The sequence below is a fragment of the Pipistrellus hanaki genome (genome assembly GCF_964339955.1).
Source record: "Pipistrellus hanaki genome assembly, chromosome: 5".
NCBI classification, from domain to species: domain Eukaryota; kingdom Metazoa; phylum Chordata; class Mammalia; order Chiroptera; family Vespertilionidae; genus Pipistrellus; species Pipistrellus hanaki.
The window spans coordinates 43,248,245-43,266,764 of record NC_140507.1 but is presented as its reverse complement, the minus strand read 5'-3'; the positions used below and the strand labels follow the sequence as shown (position 1 = coordinate 43,266,764).

Below are 18,520 nucleotides of genomic sequence, written 5' to 3'. Positions count from 1 at the left end.
CTAGGATACCATAGGATCTTGGCTGTGAGGAGTGCAGAACCTTTTTAGAATGATAAAAACTCCTTCAGAGAAACATGATGAGGGGGAAAGAAATCATTAACCCAGCCAGGTCACAGAGTTGGGTCAGAACAACTTTAATATTCTTGCCAATGTCTGTATTCAGAGAAATATGCCTGCCTGTTTCCCTTATGGCCCAGGGGAGTTCAACCAATTTCAGCCTCATACCTGATCCAAAGCTAAATATTGGTTGGTGGGATTATTATTATTATTTTTTTAACTGCTTGATAGAAAATAGGTTTTCGGTGTCTTTTTTCTTCCTTTTAAATCCTATCCTCAGTGGATTTGGTCTTTCTATCGATAAAGCACCTGTGGGGATTATTTTGTACCATTGTGTCAAATCCCATCTAAAGAATAAGATTCTTTTTAAAATAATTCACACGGTTGGATACTGGAATGCATTGTTAGCATTGCTGTGCCTTTTATGCACAATCGTGGAAAAGCTGAGACAATAGACCTTGTGAACATTCTCTGGAGGCCTTGAGGAGATGTGAGGCAAAGACGATGCTTTGGACTCATTGCTAGAGGCCAGGAGAACATAAAGGTGTATTTCCCGCAGGATGGGAAGTTTGGACAAAAATAAGAAGCTTTTTTCTCCTCACCCCTTCCCTGCCCCAAGCCCTTTCCTTGTCTCTAGTCTCTAGAGCCATGACAAATATTTGAAATTGTGTTCTTTTTCATAAATATTTCCTTTCTTGCTTTAACATTGTTGGAAAAGACATTTCTAAAACTAATGTTAAGACAGAACTGGTTATTTTTTATATGAGAACCCTGGAAATATTTCTTCGTTTGTGTGCTTTTTTTTGTTTTGTTTTATTTACATTTTCTTTCTGTACTTCCTATTGCCTCGGGCTTTTAACAAACACATTAAATCCCTAAGAGTGCATATTCCAGATGTAAGTATTGATTGCTGCTTGCCTTCCTGCTATAACTACAACCTCTATTTTTAAAATGTATACTTTGGTCATTAAAATACATCTTTGGCTGCTAACTTAAAAAATGTTTTTATTTATTTATTTATTTATTTTTTTTTTTAGAGAGAGAAGAAGGGAGAGGGATAGAGAGATGGAAACATTGATGAGAGAGAAACATCCATCAGCTGTCTCCTGCATGGCCCCTACTGTGTTTTGAACCTGCAACCCAGGCATGTGCCCTGACCAGGAATCAAACTGGGGAACTCTTGGTTCATTGGTTGACTCTCAACCATTGAGACACACTGGCCTGGCTGATTGCTAACTTTTTATTTTTATTTTTATTATTTTTAATATATTTGTATTGATTTTAAAGAAGGAGAGAAGCATCAATGATGAAAAAGAATCATTGATTGGCTGCCTCCTGCGCGCACCCTACTGGGGATTCAGCCACAACCCAGGCATGTGCCCTGATTGGGAATTGAACCTGAGACCTCCTGGTTCATAGTTTGATGCTTAATCACTGAGCTATGCCATCCAGGTAGGCTGCTAACTTTTTAGATCAACATTATCACTACTGTTTTCTAAGCTATTTCCACTTAAAACATATCTTTAGAATATTAGATACCTTAACCTTGTTAAAATATAAATTTATAAAATAAATAATTTCAAGAGTTTATTTGAACAAAAATTGATTCCAATTGGGCATTTTCCCATATAGCAGATAGAAAGGTGCTCCAACGAACTGTACAAAATGAAAGACTTTTATAGGTAGAAGGAAGTGGGAACAAGAAAGTTAGGCTACACAAAAAAGTAGGTTGGTTACTGCAAGGTTACTTACCTGTCTATAGGCAGATGGCCTAACTAGTTCTGGTCAGATGATTCCTGATAGACTGGTTTCAGATTCCGTTTCTGAGAGAGCTGGAACTGTAATTAAGTCTCCTTTTGGTGACATGAGACTTAGCATAAGTGACTCCATTGGGGGCCTGTTGCCTTGTTTTGAACAAGCATGAGCATTAACTACCTGTTTATTAATTTATAATAGATAAGTGTATTATAAAGATGGAATGTGACAGGCTTTCTCATCTTTGTTGTAAGTCACGAGAAAGTTGAAGTCCAGCCATTTGGTTTTAGGTTATGAAAAGTTTCTACCTGTGACCCCAGGCTTTTGTGCAACTAATAAATTGACATTTTACCTCCTAAGGAACACTAAGAGAGCAGAAGGGTACGTTGAAAATATCACTTGTTTATTTTGTGGAAATTTCCTAACCTATGAAATGAAGAGGTAGAAAGGTATTTTTCTTTATATGTTCAGCTTTCCCTATTATAAACCCTTAGTTTTCCCACCTTCATGATCCAGTTATCTATGTATGTATGTGTATTTGAGGATGGAGTCTGCCTCAACTTATATTTTGGGACCCTGAGAGGACACTACAGGACTTTAAAGGGTCCCCAGCAGTCCTTTTGGTTGGAAAAAGAAGTCATGTATGCAAGGTGGTGGACATTCCCAAATGAGACAAGCAGGGTGACAGAGTAAAAGAATCCTTAAATTCTTTTGGGATATGCTTTTAGGGCAATATTTGCAATCCTATAGAACTTGAAAATGTAATATGTTTGCCCAGAATGCTTTTGTCATGTAATAGGCCCAGAAAAGTGTGCAGGCCTTGAGAAATATTCTAAAAGTTCTGCTCTTGCCTGGCCAGGGTGACTCAGTTCATTGAGTGTTGTCCTTTGCACCTAAAGGTTGTAGGTTCAATTCTCCATCAGGGCACATAACCAGGTTGTGGGTTTGACCTCTGATTGAGGCATGTACAGAGGCAGCCAATCAATTCCTCTCTTTCTTCCTTCCACTCTCTAAGCATGTCCTTGGGTGAGGATTTCAAAAACAAGTTCTGCTCTTTAGTTATCAACTTTGTATAATGCCTAACAATGTTCCTACCCTTAGCTGCCTAAATATACAAAAAAGAAAAATAGCAACTTCAGAAGCTAGTGACTTTAGGTTGCTTGGTAGGATGCATACTGGAAAAGAGTGAATTGAAAGGGACATGTGTGAATTGAGAATTTATTATCTTTTATCCCATTTCAGTTCCCACTTGTAAGCCTCTGTTTATATCTAGAAAGCCGGTTCCCTAAAACTGAGCAATGTCTTGTCATACTTCTATTGCCCTACTAGTTTTGATAAGACTTGACACCACTACTAAAGTCTGGATTCTCTGAAGCCAAAAGCTATGTGTACTTAAATTCTGTCCTCACTCCCGTGCCACACTCAGTGCTGTAGAATACTCAATCATGCGTTACTCAGGCCCGGTGCTCATGTGCTCTACTCTGTCTGGGATGTCCTTATACCACTTCACCAGGGTAAATGTTAAACAGTTTTGAGGACTCAACTGGGCCGATGCCTCTTCTAAAAAAATCTTCCCTGACCTGCCCATCTGGGTTAGACCTGCCCTGGCTCCCATTTTGCCCAATTTGCTTTCCAGCATTGCCCCCTATGCTATATCACACTATTTTATTCTATAAACCACGAGCTCCTTGAGGACAGAGACTAAATATTTTCCGCTTTCATGTCCCCAGTGACTGACACTAGGTAATCTCATCTGTTACTGGAGCAGATTTTAAAAATGGTAGGAAGTAGTTGGCAGTAAACATATATCCACCCTAGGATCCAGCGATCTTATTCTGAGCATATAACCAAGTGAAATGAATGCATAGACATGTACAAGCATATCCATGGTGTCTATATTCAAAATAGCTATGAATTAGAAGTAATCCAAATATGCATCAACAATAGACTGCATAGTGCTACATTCATTCAATGAAAAATACTAGATCACTGCTACACACAATATGGATGAGACTCACAAACACAAAGGCCAGCAAAAAAAAGCCAGACACAAAAGAATAAACATTGTAAAACTGTTATACAAGCAAATATCCATCTGTGGTGATGAAATAAGCAAATCTAATCTATGGTGATAAAAGTCAGAACAGTGGCTGCCTTTGCAGGAGAGTGGAGGAGAAGGTATTACTGGGAAGGGCTATAAGGCAGACATGCTTGATCTCTTGATCTTGTTGTTGGCTACACAGTTGTGTAAAAATCCATCTTTACTCATTAAGATGTGTGCACTTTACTGTTAGTATGTTATACCTTTATAAAAATGTTAAATAAAAATGAACTCCATCAATGCAGTTTAGTAGGGAAATGATTTGAAGGAGCTTTTGGTTGTGGAACATTTTCATCTTACTGTAAGTGTTTGCTTATAAAGTTTTCATAATTCTCAGGTTGATTTTAAACATTTGCACAATATACAGGTGGCATGTTATAGAACTGTATACGTGAAACCTATATAATCTTATTAACCAATGTCATCCCAATAAATTCAATAAATAAATGAACAAATTTTGAAACTTTGAATTATGATCATAAAATATATTAATTGCTTATAATTTGTATCTTTTTAGGTTTTATCTCAACTTCGTTACTGAAGAAGTAGAAAATCCTGAAAAGTAAGTAGCCATATTTACTCTGAAATACTTATGAGGAATAAATGTAAGGCTATATAGTTGAAATGTAGACCTCAAGAAGAAATTTAGTGTGGGCTAATCAACTTTATACTTATCATAATTATAATTTTCTTAGGCAGATAAACTTTATTTGATTTTATCATAAACAAGATGCCAATAACTTTATTGCATCTTCTACATTTGGCACTAAATTATAGAACCTGAAAGCATAAAAGAATAGAGTTATATTTTGGTAACCTATTTTATATCTATACATATACTTAACATAGATTTAACAGGGCCTTAGTTTCACACATTAATAATATCGATGTTTCCATATATATACAAATATTGAAGGACAATTATGTATTAATTCAGTGTTTTTTTATTGCAAAGAAAGTTTTCACCTAAAAAAAAAAAAAATAAGAATACTAATAGTATCTGCCTCATTGGGTTGTAGAAATGAGTTAATGTATATTAAGTACTTAGATTAGTACTTAGATTAGTGATTATTGATTTTTATTCTCAATACTAGAGGCCTAGTGCATAAAATTCATGGTCCCTCAGTCTGACCTGCACCATTTCCAATCTGGGCTGTCCAATCTGGGATCCCTCAGGGAATATCCGAATGCTGGTTTAGGCCCAATTCTGGGGATCAAGCCTAAACTGGCAGTTGGACATCTCTCTAATGATCTGGGACCTCTGGCTCCTAACTGCTCACCTGCCTGCCTGCCTGATCACCCCTAACCACTCACCTGTCTGCCTGAGCACCCCTAACTGCCTCTGCCTCGATCCCTGCTGCCACAGCTTCATCCAGAAAGACATGTGGAATGATGTCCGGAAGGTCGTTTGGCTGTCCTGTCTAATTTGCATATTACCATTTTATTTTTATAGATAATTGTTTGGTTGTTGTTACTATTATTATGTCCTTATTTTAGGAGAAAGGTAAATATTACCCAGATAAGAGTGTTTTCTATATTTAAATATTCGAAGCTGTTCTTTTTCTTCAGTGTTTTTGGCAGAAATATGAAAAATTATTTCACACCATATTGAAGCTTGTTTTTTAAACTTTCAGCATCAAAATTGTGCTCTCTCCTATCTTGTGTACAGATTCATTGAATTTTTATATTTAGAGAAAATAAACTTGCATTTTAAAAGAGAAACATTAGCTATAAGAGTTTTATAATAAATTAAAAGTAACTATCAAAACTGATGTAGACTAAGCTTATTATCACTTGTTACCTTGGATGAAATATTTTCATTTTCTGGAACTGATATTTCTGAAAACTGTGTTAAATATTCCTAAAATACCTTTATTTTGATATGATATTTTAATGTGTTTAACTAAGGAACTTCTCAGGAGAAATTAAGTAAGAATCTTTGGATTTTTAGGTCAAGATAATGAGAAACTATTGAAACTTCAGTTGAAGAAAGACCTGTCTGATACCATTTTTCTTTCATACTAGATACTCAGATATTTAGTTTTTGCACAGAAGACTTTGCATAAGACTTAGCCAACACATTTATTTTCTCAAAATCAGAATCCGAGATAGCCACAAAATCCCCTTAATGAAAACTACTGATTAAATTTGTATTATGCATTATTTATCAACCAAAGAAATTCAGGGTTTTGAGCAATTTATTCAGTGTATTAAATTTAAAAAAAATAGCATTTCCCTGCAATGTTGACAACCAGTCCAAGTCTTTAAAAAATAAATCTTATTTTTTTAAACACAAAGAATGCTTTGGGACATATTCATGGTTGAAAATAGAGAACAGATGGTAAAATTATGTGGACCTATTCCAGATGTGTAATTTGTATTATTTTGTAGGTCGACACAGCTCCAAAGTACTTTTCGTTACAAGGGAGAAAAATTATAATTTCATCTCCTTTGTGATGTGCCAAGATAAATGTGTTTCCCCAACAGCCGCAGTGCGTATGTCCAGGTGTTCGGCAGCGCGCAGCTCTCTGGCAGCTGGTGAAATGAATCATCAGCTGCAGGTACAACATCTTGTAGTATCCTCCTCCACCTAGGCAATAAATTTTGCCTTAAATTGTGACCGAATAGAAAAAGTGGTCATTACTTTAATCAGTGAAAATGTGATTTAAGATATGTTGAACGGCGAATACGGTTTCGTGATCACTATTGACAATCCTTTATATATATAATTTAACATTGGTGAAAATATTTCAAATTACCTAATATTACTCTACAGAATAATTTCTTAACTTCCATTAGGAGCATGGCTTATGGAACAGTTCTGTAAGTGTTATAGCAAGTGAGAGATAATCTGGGAGATTAATATCATCAAAATAATTGGTTTGTGACTTCTTTCTTATTATCTCACCTATTCTTAATAGCTTATGAAACACTAATCCTAAAATTTGAGGCAAAATTCCTGCTATATGATTACCTTTATAATGTTAAAAAAATATTCCAATGATCTTCCTTATAATGTTTTCTTCTCTAAAAACAGCTTTGGACTGTAGAAGTAGCAATCCTTAAGGGACATTTACCATTTTTATGTGAAAATGCAATAATATCTTTGACATTTTCCAATAACATAAAAATGTTGCATTTAGTAATTATCTATAGCATGGTGACTGGCTCCATAAATGAATATATTAAAGTAAGAATAGTATGTTGAGGAGCATAAAAGTCTAAAGTTTAGATCACATAAGTGATAGAATCCCAATGAATATCTGATTTTTAAAATAATATTGCTCCTCCCCTCAATGAAGTGTGTAGTAGTTATGATTGCTAATAAGTACCTCTGCTTTTAAAAATTGAAATGTTTTTATTTGCAAATCTAATAGGTTTTGCCTATGATATTACTTTTGTGGCGACTGCAATCCATCATTGTTCAAAAAGTTACACAGTGCAAAGAACATATTATTGAGATGTATAATGTTTGTAATCCTGCTCTCAGATTGATAAATCATGTCTTGTGTTGATGAAAGGCAAGAAATGAATTGCTTTACTTTGACCTTGGGAGTCTGAGATTAGTCGGTTTGCCTATTAGCCTTGTTTCGGTGTTCTTCTCACTTCATTTATTCCTTCTGTTCTGAAGAGTTGGAAATAGTAGACTTGGAGGAAGTCAGTAAAGCTTGATATCATCAGTCATTTTTGAAGAGCAGGCTATCAACATGCTCTGAATAATCAACTTTAATAGGAGGTTTAAATAATCAGAGTGTCATGTTTAATTAATACTACGCTTGCTGCCAATTTATATTAATTGATGCCTGAAAGTCATCACATCACACCTTGTACCAATGATAACTTCAAAGGAGAGAAACTTGGGTTGGGAAAAATGCCCAAAGACATTTAAGACAGTGTGATGGTATCAGACTGGTTCATAAATGGCCCAGCATCATGTTATTTTCATTCAGTTCAGATGTTGCATGCATTTGTAGTATATGTGTTTTTATCCCTATCAATTTGTATTAAGCTAATGTAAAGGTACCTATAATAATAAAAGCATAATATGCTAATTAGACTGTAAATGCTTCCAGATGACCTTCCAGACAAAGCCAGGGCTGCGAGGGAAGCTGGTGTGAGCAGCTGGAGGAAGGAAGGCCTACTCTTGCACGATTTTTGTGCATCGGGCCTCTAGTCTATATATATATATAAGCCTAAGTGACTGAATGACCAAAGGACCATTTGACCAGTCGCTATGATGTGTACTGACCACCAGGGAGCACCACTAAGCTGACTGATGGGCACCAGGCACTGGGCTTATGGCTGGCAAGTACAGCTATGGCAGTGGCATGAGCCTCCCACCTCTGCAGCAGTGTGCTACTGAGTAATGGTGGCAGTTGCAGCAGGGCCAGGATGAGCAGAAGTGGCATGGGGCTGGCAGCAGTTTGGGCTCCTCCCTGACTCCCTGCAACTTTGTGTACTACTACATCACTCAGGGAATGTCGGACTGCTGGTTTTGGCCCGTCCATGGCCTATGGCATCAGGCCAAAACTGGCAGTTCAACATCCCCAGAGGGGTCCCAGATTACAAGAGGGCACAGGTCAGGCTGAGCGACCCCACAAATGCATGAATCTGTGCACTGGGCCTCTAGTTTATTAATAATATTATATTTCTTATAAGACATATAAAACTATTAACCTGGTTAAAAACAGCAAAACAAAACAATTTAAAAATCTTGCCCAAATGTGCTGTAGTGAAGTTGTAGGGCAGCACATTAAAAGTTGAGTGAAAGTCGTTGATCTTGCATTTTGGCATTTTAAGGGTGCAGTTTTCTATGAGAGATAAATCTCCCTTTTTATGTGTTGTAGCTTTCTAATTTAACAGGTGCTAGGAAATAGCATATAATGTCTCAACTGTATGTGCAGATTATATCAACATTCTGTTTTTTTAATTACAAAGTTATCTATCTACAAAGTTCAGAAAACTTCTAACATTTCTTTCACAAATACTCAAATAATATGTGCTCTTAAGGTATGGAAACTAATTGTCACAAAAAGTTACCCATTGCAAAAAAAAAAAAAAAAGCATTGTTAGAATATCTTAATATGTGACAGTACATTTCTTCAATTGTTGAAATCAATAATACCTAAATTAAATTCATTCTATTTGGTGCATTTTTTTTTCTGGAAACAGAAAAAGTTTTGCAAATCAATTTTTAAATATGTTTCACAGCAGGAGTATAATTATACTGGTTGAGCCACTGAGGCAGGCAAAAGGTTGAGATTTGGCCAGATGTCACAGAAAATAGATGATTCTGTATTCAGAGATCAAGGTTATCAAGTTACTTATTCTCACCTTTCCTCAGTTCAAATATTTCTCACTAATAGGACATGTGTTTATGTGTCCTGGGATCAAAATCCTTCCATTTCTCAGTTTTATATATGTATAAAAATGCATTTGGTTGAAAAAGTTTGTTCATATAAGGTTAATGTGCCAAATATGTGGTACAAAAATTATAGTATTATATTATAATATTTTATCAGGCAATAAACAAAGAAGATAGCTAATCCTTCAAGTGCTTTGTGGAAGTCATTTAGATTTTTTAATTTTTAAAATTTTAACTATTCTACATCCTTTAATGTTAGTTGTTTCTAAGTTTGAGCTTTAATATTATTGAAATTTACATTTTGAGTGTTGACTCATTCTTTAGGAGCAATAATAGTGATGGATTTAATTTTACCCTCTATTTTTGTTCTCTTTAGTTATCCATAAAATATTCAAAAATTTTCAGAATTAGAGGAGAATATGGATACTACTTAATCTAGCCTTTCACCACATGCATGGATCTCCTCTATAATGTCTTTAAACAGATACAATCCATAAACAATGAAATGAGACTCTGGCTGTAACTTCCTTGAATTGAACTACCAATATTTTCACTTGCACGTGATTAGCAACCTGCTAATTTTTATGACCATTTCAAACTTTGATAAATTGTGGGTTGGGTGGCATAGTAGGGTAGGCCAAATGTCATGACTGTAATAGGCACAACACAAATGAGAAATTAAGTGACACACACTGGAGATAACAGAGTTGGAATCTGCTTAACTAAAAGGAAATACTTTCTACAATCAGAAGCAATAAATTAGCCATTAGTACAGCTTCTGTTTTTGAGTTTACACTTTAGTAACTCCCTTAATTCATATTCTCATTTATGTAAATCAGCTGTCCTTCTCTATGCCTGGATTTAAAAGTTGATGGCTATTCCCAATAGGTGGCTCATAAATAAATTTTATGTTCTGAATTATATTTGGGGACAAACTTCTTAGATCACTAATCTCTAGTCTGTGGCCTGCTGGGTGGCATTCATTAAGATTCAGTGTTGTTTTAAGATTCTCACAAAAATAGGATAATATCCCATGTTGTTTATTATAGGCAGAGATAAGATGCATCAAGGCCATTACACTGACACTTGCCATGCACTGAAATAATTTTGATAGTTTTGTTCTAGTCATATTCAAACATTGACTCTGCTTATCGATCTACTCAGGAAATTGAGTAACTTCTGAATTTATATAGGTGCAGCTAGAATGTGTTACCAGCGTAAACATCTGAAGTGAGACAAGTAAGGTTGAGACTTTCAAATACAGAAGGATTTCCTTCACTTTGATGAACTGTAAAAACAGTCACTTCCTTAGTCACTTTCTGAGAAAATAGGACTGGTTCAGGAAACCAACATTTGAATCCTGACCTCTTTTAACTAGCTGTTTGACCTTGGATAGACCTCTAAATTGCTTCTGAACTTGTGTTTACCACTTTTAAATAGAGGGTAATAATCCTTCTATTACAGTTCTCATGGGATGGTGAGGATAAAATATGTGAAATTCAAAATGTTAATGAGCTCAACAGGCAATATACAAACACCATCTGCAACCAAAACCTATATTCTTCAAAGATTAGAATATTTCATAATCTTTGAAAAAAATTTAGAGGATTAGCATAATTGTTTTATGAACGTGGGTGCCTCTTCTACACACATAATCTATTAATCAGCTTGAAAAGTTGTTCTGCATTATCAGCAAAGTACCAATTATTAGTAGTTAAAAGGTTCAGAAGATGATGAGAACTGCTTTTTATTTAATAGTCTCTAACCTCCTTCAGGTGGGAATACACTCACGCATCATAATCAGAATGAATTTCTTGGCAGATTTTTTTCCCCCCTTCTCAACCAAATATTTCTATGCCCACACCCAAACTGTCATTCTCACACTGTTGACTGATGGTGCAGATATAATGGATGGGCGACTTGTACTTGCGCTGCAGTCACCTATTTTTAGGTTCACTATCTTACCAAGAAAGTCTATGAAATCTGACAAACAAGGTCTTGATCTGAGTGGCTGGTATCATGTACCTAAGCTGTTATTTTTATTTGTAGAAAAGAAGCTATTGAGTTGATACAAAACAAGAATACCAGTGTTAATTTACTCCCAAATTGTTTCTATGAATTTTTGCTTAATTTAAAATTGCATAACTTTTATTAAAACCATTAATGGTATTTTGCAATCTGAATACTAGATGGATTACAGGGTACCACTTTTAATAATACAATATATTATTTCCATTCTTCAGTTGAGAAACTTGAAGCTCATAAAAGTGAGTCACTTCCTATGGCCATGCCAATAGTTCACAAAAAGACTAGGATTATAATCCATATTTGATTCAATGCATGGAATATTTGTCTGGCTCCAATGCTCATACTCTTTCCAACCTTCCAGTTTGTCTCTTTGGGAAGCAAAGCGAAGTGATGCATGGGTGTGCTAGGTGGTGAAATGACTGATTTAAGGAAGTAACTTTGCTATCGAAGAGGAAGTTGGAGGAAAAGTAGAACTCAGAAAGGTTGAATAGAGAAGTGAAGACATCTGAGACAGAGAAGGGTGTACCTCAAGCCAGGAACTGTTTAGTGGTTCCAGGGAATAATGTGTAAACTGCTGTCCCTAAAGCAAAGGATTGTGAAGAGTAGAAGACAAAATGGTAGTAATGTGTGGAAGCTGGGATGTAGTGAACCTTAGCCTCCATTATAAGAGTTTTGGACCTGATCGATTGGCCAATGGGACAGGGTGTGGGGGGGTTATGTTGCAAGTTTTGAGCATATGTGAAGCAGTGCAAGGGAAAGATGAACATGGTTGCATGTTCAGTAGATTTTTTGCTATTACATATTATATATACAGTTTAAAGGGAATTACAATCTGAAAAGTTGCATTTCAATGTGTTTATGTGTTTATTTTTAATAAACACAAATGTCATTGAAAAGCTAATTGCCTCCTAGAGTTGAACCATTGCTGGAGTCAAACAAGGTGATATATCATGTGGCAGAGAATTCAGGTAAATAGCATCACACTGTCCCAGGCCAAAGATATGGGCTACAGAACTGCTTAGAGAGAGAGGATGAGTCAACATAGTGTTCACATATTTTCTTCAAAAGCATCAGATTGTCTTGTTTTTCTATGAAAAAAGTGCTATCATTTACTAGTATTCTGTATGCTAATGGGAGAGCTAATGAGATTAAATTAAATGAGAAGAGAGTTTATTTTAGAGTAAAATGTATGTTCAAAAGTGTTGAAAGGGAATTTGGTTAGGCATTGGAATTCTCAAAAGAGATATATCATTTAGCTGTAATTCTTTAGATATGCAGGTTGAATAGATGAGGCAGACTATTGTGTGAGTTTGCTCCCAATTCTATAATATTATGGCTCTATTGTTAGGCTGGTGAATGTATAGGAACCAATGTGGGGAAGCATGTAGTACACAAGAGTGTCTGGTACTAGTAAGATAAAGGAAACCCTCAGGTTTTAAGGTCAAATGGAAATCCTAAATCAGAGTTTGGAAATATTTTCAATAAGATCTGTTAAAGATCTGACTTTTAAACATTTTGTATTCTAGGGCAGTGGTTGGCAAACTGCAGCTCGCGAGCCACATGCGGCTCTTTGGCCCCTTGATTGTAGCTCTTCCACAAAATACCATGTTCGGACGCGCACGCACAGTGCTACTGAAACTTTGTGGCCTATGCACAGAGTCGGTTTTTCGGCTCTCAAAAGAAATTTCAATCATTGTACTGTTGATATTTAGCTCTGTTGACCAAAGAGTTTGCTGACCATTGCTCTAGGGCAGTGTTTCCAAAGTGTGGTACTCGAACCCCCAGGGGTATGGGAAGAGTTTGGTGGGGGTACACCTTGCACCAGAGTTTGGTGGAGATATGCACTGCATCATGCTTAGCTGGGCCTAATTCTACATTCTCATGAGTACTAGGGATACTCAGCATTACGAAAATTATAGAAGGGGTACACATATGTCAAAAGTTTGGGAAACACTGCTGTAGGGGAAAGGTAGGATTGGGAGAAGAGGGAAATAGTAAAATCAGTACAGGACAAGAGTCGACCTGGGAGGCAACTGGCACTACCAGGCACGGCATGATTCACCCACGCTGGTGTTGTAAAAAGAGATCCACACTCTTGTTAGGAAAGGGGCTCTGAACTTGGAGTCAAGTACTAAGGTTCTAGTTCTGATCTGGAAATATTTAATTTTGTAACTTTAGCTACATCCTCTATCCTCTCCGAGCCTCAAATTTCTCAGGGACAGAAAAGGCATGGTAGAGTAGCAAATTCTGAGTTTCCTTTCAACTGACTTAATATGTGCTATGATTCTTGTAGATGACACACAAGTATCTGGTTTGACAAGCAGAAGATATTATTTTGGAAGCATGGATAAGGAATAGAAACATAGGTAGAAGATCTGTCTCAGGAGTTAAAAATGTCAAAAAATACTGACACACAAAAGGGATTCTGTGGCCAATTTCTGGAACTCATGATGAATGGAAGATTATATAGGACCAAAGTTTTTTGAGTTACTTTAGAAATGGTAAGTTTGAAAGGATGCATGGGGGCAATGAAGCCAGATTGACACCCCAGTGGCAAGGGAACTCAATTATTAGGTCTGAAGATCTAGGGTTAGATCAAGCTCTGGCATCTGATTTAGTGGGGTCACCTTAGGTCAGGGGTCTTCAAACTATGGCCCGCGGGCCACATGCAGCCCCCAGGAGAGTCTGATCCTGCCTGCCAGGTTTTTTGTGCAGTGAGCGCAGCCGAAGTGTTACAGTAGGAATTAGTAGTTCATATAGTCCGGCCCTCCAGCTCTCTGAGGGACCGTGATCTGGCCCCCACTTTAAAAAGTTTGAGGACCCCTGCTAGGTACTGGGTCCGTGATAGGTGGAGTGCACCAGGAAGAATATAGATATTAATAGACTTGTTAGGGCAATCTGTAATGTGTGTGGTGATAAATCCTGGGTTCTTCTCACTGTTATTATCATATATACCTACAGAAGAAATAAAATTATTTACAAACCTCTGTGCTCCAGGATGTTCATACTAGCCTTTTAGTATGTCTCTACATACATATTGAGTTAATTGCCTATGCAAAGAGGTATCTTCTCTGATAGGTCGAAACATCTGTCTGTTGTCTCCTGTATACCCTCCAACTGGGATCAAACCGACAACCTGAATGTGTGCCCTGACTGGGAATAAGATTCATGGATAAAGCGCTAACCCACTGAGCCACACTAGCCAAAGATGATAGCTCTACTTTAAGCATTAGACATTTCCAATAATCCAGTTAAGATTGCATTATTTTTTTTATGCTGTCTACCTAAGGAAGGAGAAAGAGAGAGTTTTATATTTATTCCTTACCCAATGGTAAAGTGGATTCTAACATGCAATCTAATGCTTATTTTGCAACATTTATGTGAGAATTAGAAATAACATACTGATCGGTATATCTGACAATACCTTGCTTATAGTTGCCTATGTTTTGGGTTTGAAAACCATTATGATGAAGTAAGGGACACCCTTATTTGAAACATTTACCATGGGAAGCAGAAATTACCTCAGTCTCAGAGTGAGGCATTTCTAATCTCTGACATTTAGAAGTTGTTTTTCAAAAACATATAGTATGTCATTGATTTTTCTTTGGAGACAAGCTCATAGCTTTTAAAAATCAGATGTTTTTCCCAGGCAACTGTTTATTACTATGCCATATTCTCATTTTCCCCTTTTCTCATATTCCCTTTCATAAAATTTACATGTGGAACAGATAGGAAAAGCTATCTATGACAAAAGCTTAACAATATTCAATACTATGCACATTAGTTGAGCATTTGGTGTTCAAATGCCAAGGCCACTGTTTTATACGGTAGAATGTACAATATTATATGGAAAATAGTTTATGAAATGAAGTCTATGGCATAACAGTAATATTTTATAATAAGTGAAAAACTAAAGTTTATAATATATAACACATAATGAGAAAAAGACTGAAAATTATAATACACTAGAGGCCTGGTGCACAAAATTTGTGCATGTGTGTGTGTGTATGTGTGTGTGTGTGTGTGTGTGTGTATGTGTCCCTCAGCCCAGCCAGCACCCTCTCCAATCTGGGACCTCTCTCAACAATCCAGGACTGCTGGCTCCCAACTGTCACCTGCCTGCCTGCCTGATTACCTCTAACCGCTTCTGCCTGCCAGCCTGATCATCCCCTAACCACTTTTGATTGATGCTTAACTGCTCCCCTGCTGGACCGATTGCCCCTAACTGCCCTCTCCTGCCAGCCTGGTAGCCCCTAACTGCCCTCCCCTGCTGCCTGGTTGCTCCCAACTGCCCTCCCCTGCTGCCTGGTTGCCCCCAACTGCCCTTCCCTCCTGGCCATCTTGTGATAGCCATCTTGTGTCCACATGGAGGTGGCCATCTTTGACTTCATGGGAGCAACCATCTTGTGTGTTGGAGTGATAGTCAATTTGCATATTAACTCTTTATTATATAGGATGATTTTTATCAGCAGTCATTTCTTGATCCTGGAGTATTGCTCACCATACAATGCTTTCTATAGACATGTCTCAGTTCCTCCAAAGTGTCTTTCCCATTGGCCTTTCATGATGCCACTTCTCCTTCCCTGGCATTCTACCATCATGTTCATTCTCTCAGGGATAGGATAGGATAATGTCTCTAAATTGTTTGAAATTCATGTGACCTGTGTAAACAAATAGTTCTCTACATATTTTTCTTCTTTCCATCACACATTAGCATGGCTGGCCAAGTTTATTAGTCTAATTCACTGTTACAATTAAAAACACAATGAACTTGACCTTGGAAGAATAAATTGCAAAGTCCTGGACCGTTAGAATCGGAAGTAGCCCTCAATTATCTGGCCCTTTCATTGTAAAGATAAAGAAATTGAAGCCATAGAGATGGATTGATTTGTCTATATTTACAAGTTAAAATCCTAATTCCTTTCTAGTCTTCTTTTTAAATAGTTAGTGTTGTTGAATACAAATCTGAGAGAGATGGATATGGCAAGATTGTAGCCTTGAAATTAGCTGGAGGAGGAATGTAATCATTAGAAGTGACCTGTATGTCATTTAAGAATAGAACAAAACTGATTTTAAAAATGTGTAAAAGCATTAACATTTGCATTCAACTTTCTAAAGCTGTTATTCAAACACATAATGGATGAGGTTTGGCTAGCAGAATTAAATAATTTATTCCACGTCATTTATTAAAGGTCATTGGTTATAAGATTAAAACAGAAGCTTTATGATTAGGAAATGCTGAAATGATAGAATATTATCAGGAAATAGCTGCTTTTTATTTTCTCTAACATCTTTACAGATATACTTTAAATAGTTCTGATATCTATTTGGGGAGAAATATTTATTCTTTCTGTATTGGTCTTGTCAAACAACCAGAATCTCACTTCCTATATTATGGCCTGAAGCAAGCAAAAGAGAAATTGATACAGAAGACACAATTAACTTTGTTTTGAACCAGCAAATGACAAAAGAAATGAGTGAGATAGAGAGGAAGAGGAAGTCATGATTTTGAAATCCTGTTTTGTAGCTGCCCAGGGTCTGGTGCCAGAAAGGTTAAATGTGTCTTAAATGTATATAAGTGTTTGGCTCTTTGGTCCCATAATGCTGCAACACTTGTCAAGGAGAGGTGATCAAGTTGCAAATGTTGGGAAAATGCAACTCCTAATTGATCTCAGTGATGTCCCTCTCTGGGTCTCGGAGCTGTTTGTCTTTATGCCAACGCACAGCCTGAACTCTGAAGTACAGTGGGGAGGAAGCTGCAGTGTGGGTTCTTAGGTGTTTTTCAAACCGTCATATGTCTGATGCAAGCCTGTGACTAGACAGAGTGGGAGTTTCCTATTCTCCCCAAAATACGTAAATACTATTCCTGTGGTTGCCATTTCTATAGCAACCACAACTACAACCACAACTCCTGGGCCAATACCCTCACCTCTCAGCCCTGCCTGCCTAACTGCTCACCTCTGATCTAGGGCCACCAAGAAGCACAAGATATCCCAAATATGTTTGTTCTCAGACACAGCTTGTTTATTTCATTCTTAAAAGGCTACAACATAAATCTCCTCCCAATCATTGTGATCAAATAATCCATTCAGTAAAGTGATAGAAAGGGGGAAAAATTATGTATTCTGTACCCTAAAGGGAAAAAAAAAGTCAAAGTAAAACATGATGATTTTCATATCTTTTCAATAACAATATGTAGCATTTCTCTCTTTCTTTTGATAATAGTAGTAAGTGGTCCATTGTCAAGTGCCAAAATATGGAGAAGAAAATTAAAATTACCTATCATCTCATTTTCACATCAAAGTACTCTCTGTTACTATTTTGACAGTTAGGTGCTTTCCAGTGTGTGTGTGTGTTTGTGTGTCCCAGTGACATGCATGAGAGCATTGCATTATAGTACTTAAGATAAATGTACACTTTCTTTATTACTGTGGCACTATATAATATACTTACTTGTTTGTTTATTGTCTGTTACCCTATGAACACCAGAGTCTCCTCTGTCACTCATTGCTGTATCCCCAGCAGCTTGAAGCTACCATGAAGTCCGCCCTGCCACCTATGTTTGCTATATCTCAGCTCAGCTTTAGCTCTTTCTATTCATCTAGATCTAGCCTGCTTCTTTCACTTCATGTTATTCCATTTAATTTTCCTAGATCTTTAAAGTCTTAGTAAATGCCTTTTTATAAAATTGATTTCAGAGAGGAAGGGAGAGGGAGAGAGAGAGAAACATCAATGATGAGAGAGAACCACTGATCTGCTGCCTCCTGAATGTCCCCTTCTGGGAATCGAGCCCATAACCTAGGCATATTGTCCTTGACAAGAATAGAAACTGAGAGGCCAACACTCTTATCCACTGAGCTAAACCAACTAGGGCAGTAAATAACATTTTTAATAGTGGTATAGTGTTTCATTGGGTAAATGTACCAATATATTAAAAAAAAACAACCTAATATTACCCCTTAGTTTATGATATTTTTTACTAGTTTATAATACATTATAAATTTTGATATAAGTCATTGTGTTATACATTAAGTTCCTATGTCTTAAACTAAGTTGTTTTTTTAAGTTAATCTATTCTGCTTCATTATTCTTTCTATTGATATATCTGCCAATTATTACACATTTTTATAGTATTATTAGAAGTTTTTTAAAAATATATTTGCATTGATTTCAGAGAGAAAGGGAGAGGGACAGAGGGATAGAAGCATCAATAA

General features: G+C 36.6%; 1 protein-coding gene across 1 annotated transcript in view; it reads left to right on the top strand.

Annotated features, from left to right (window-relative positions):
* Positions 1-18,520, top strand: part of SLC7A11 (solute carrier family 7 member 11) — an 82,473-nt gene that overhangs the window by 25,407 nt on the left and 38,546 nt on the right. The window contains exon 6 of the mRNA XM_084884265.1: positions 4,431-4,475. Within this exon, the coding sequence (XP_084740391.1) occupies positions 4,431-4,475 (45 nt within the window). The remainder of the gene's footprint in view (positions 1-4,430; positions 4,476-18,520) is intronic.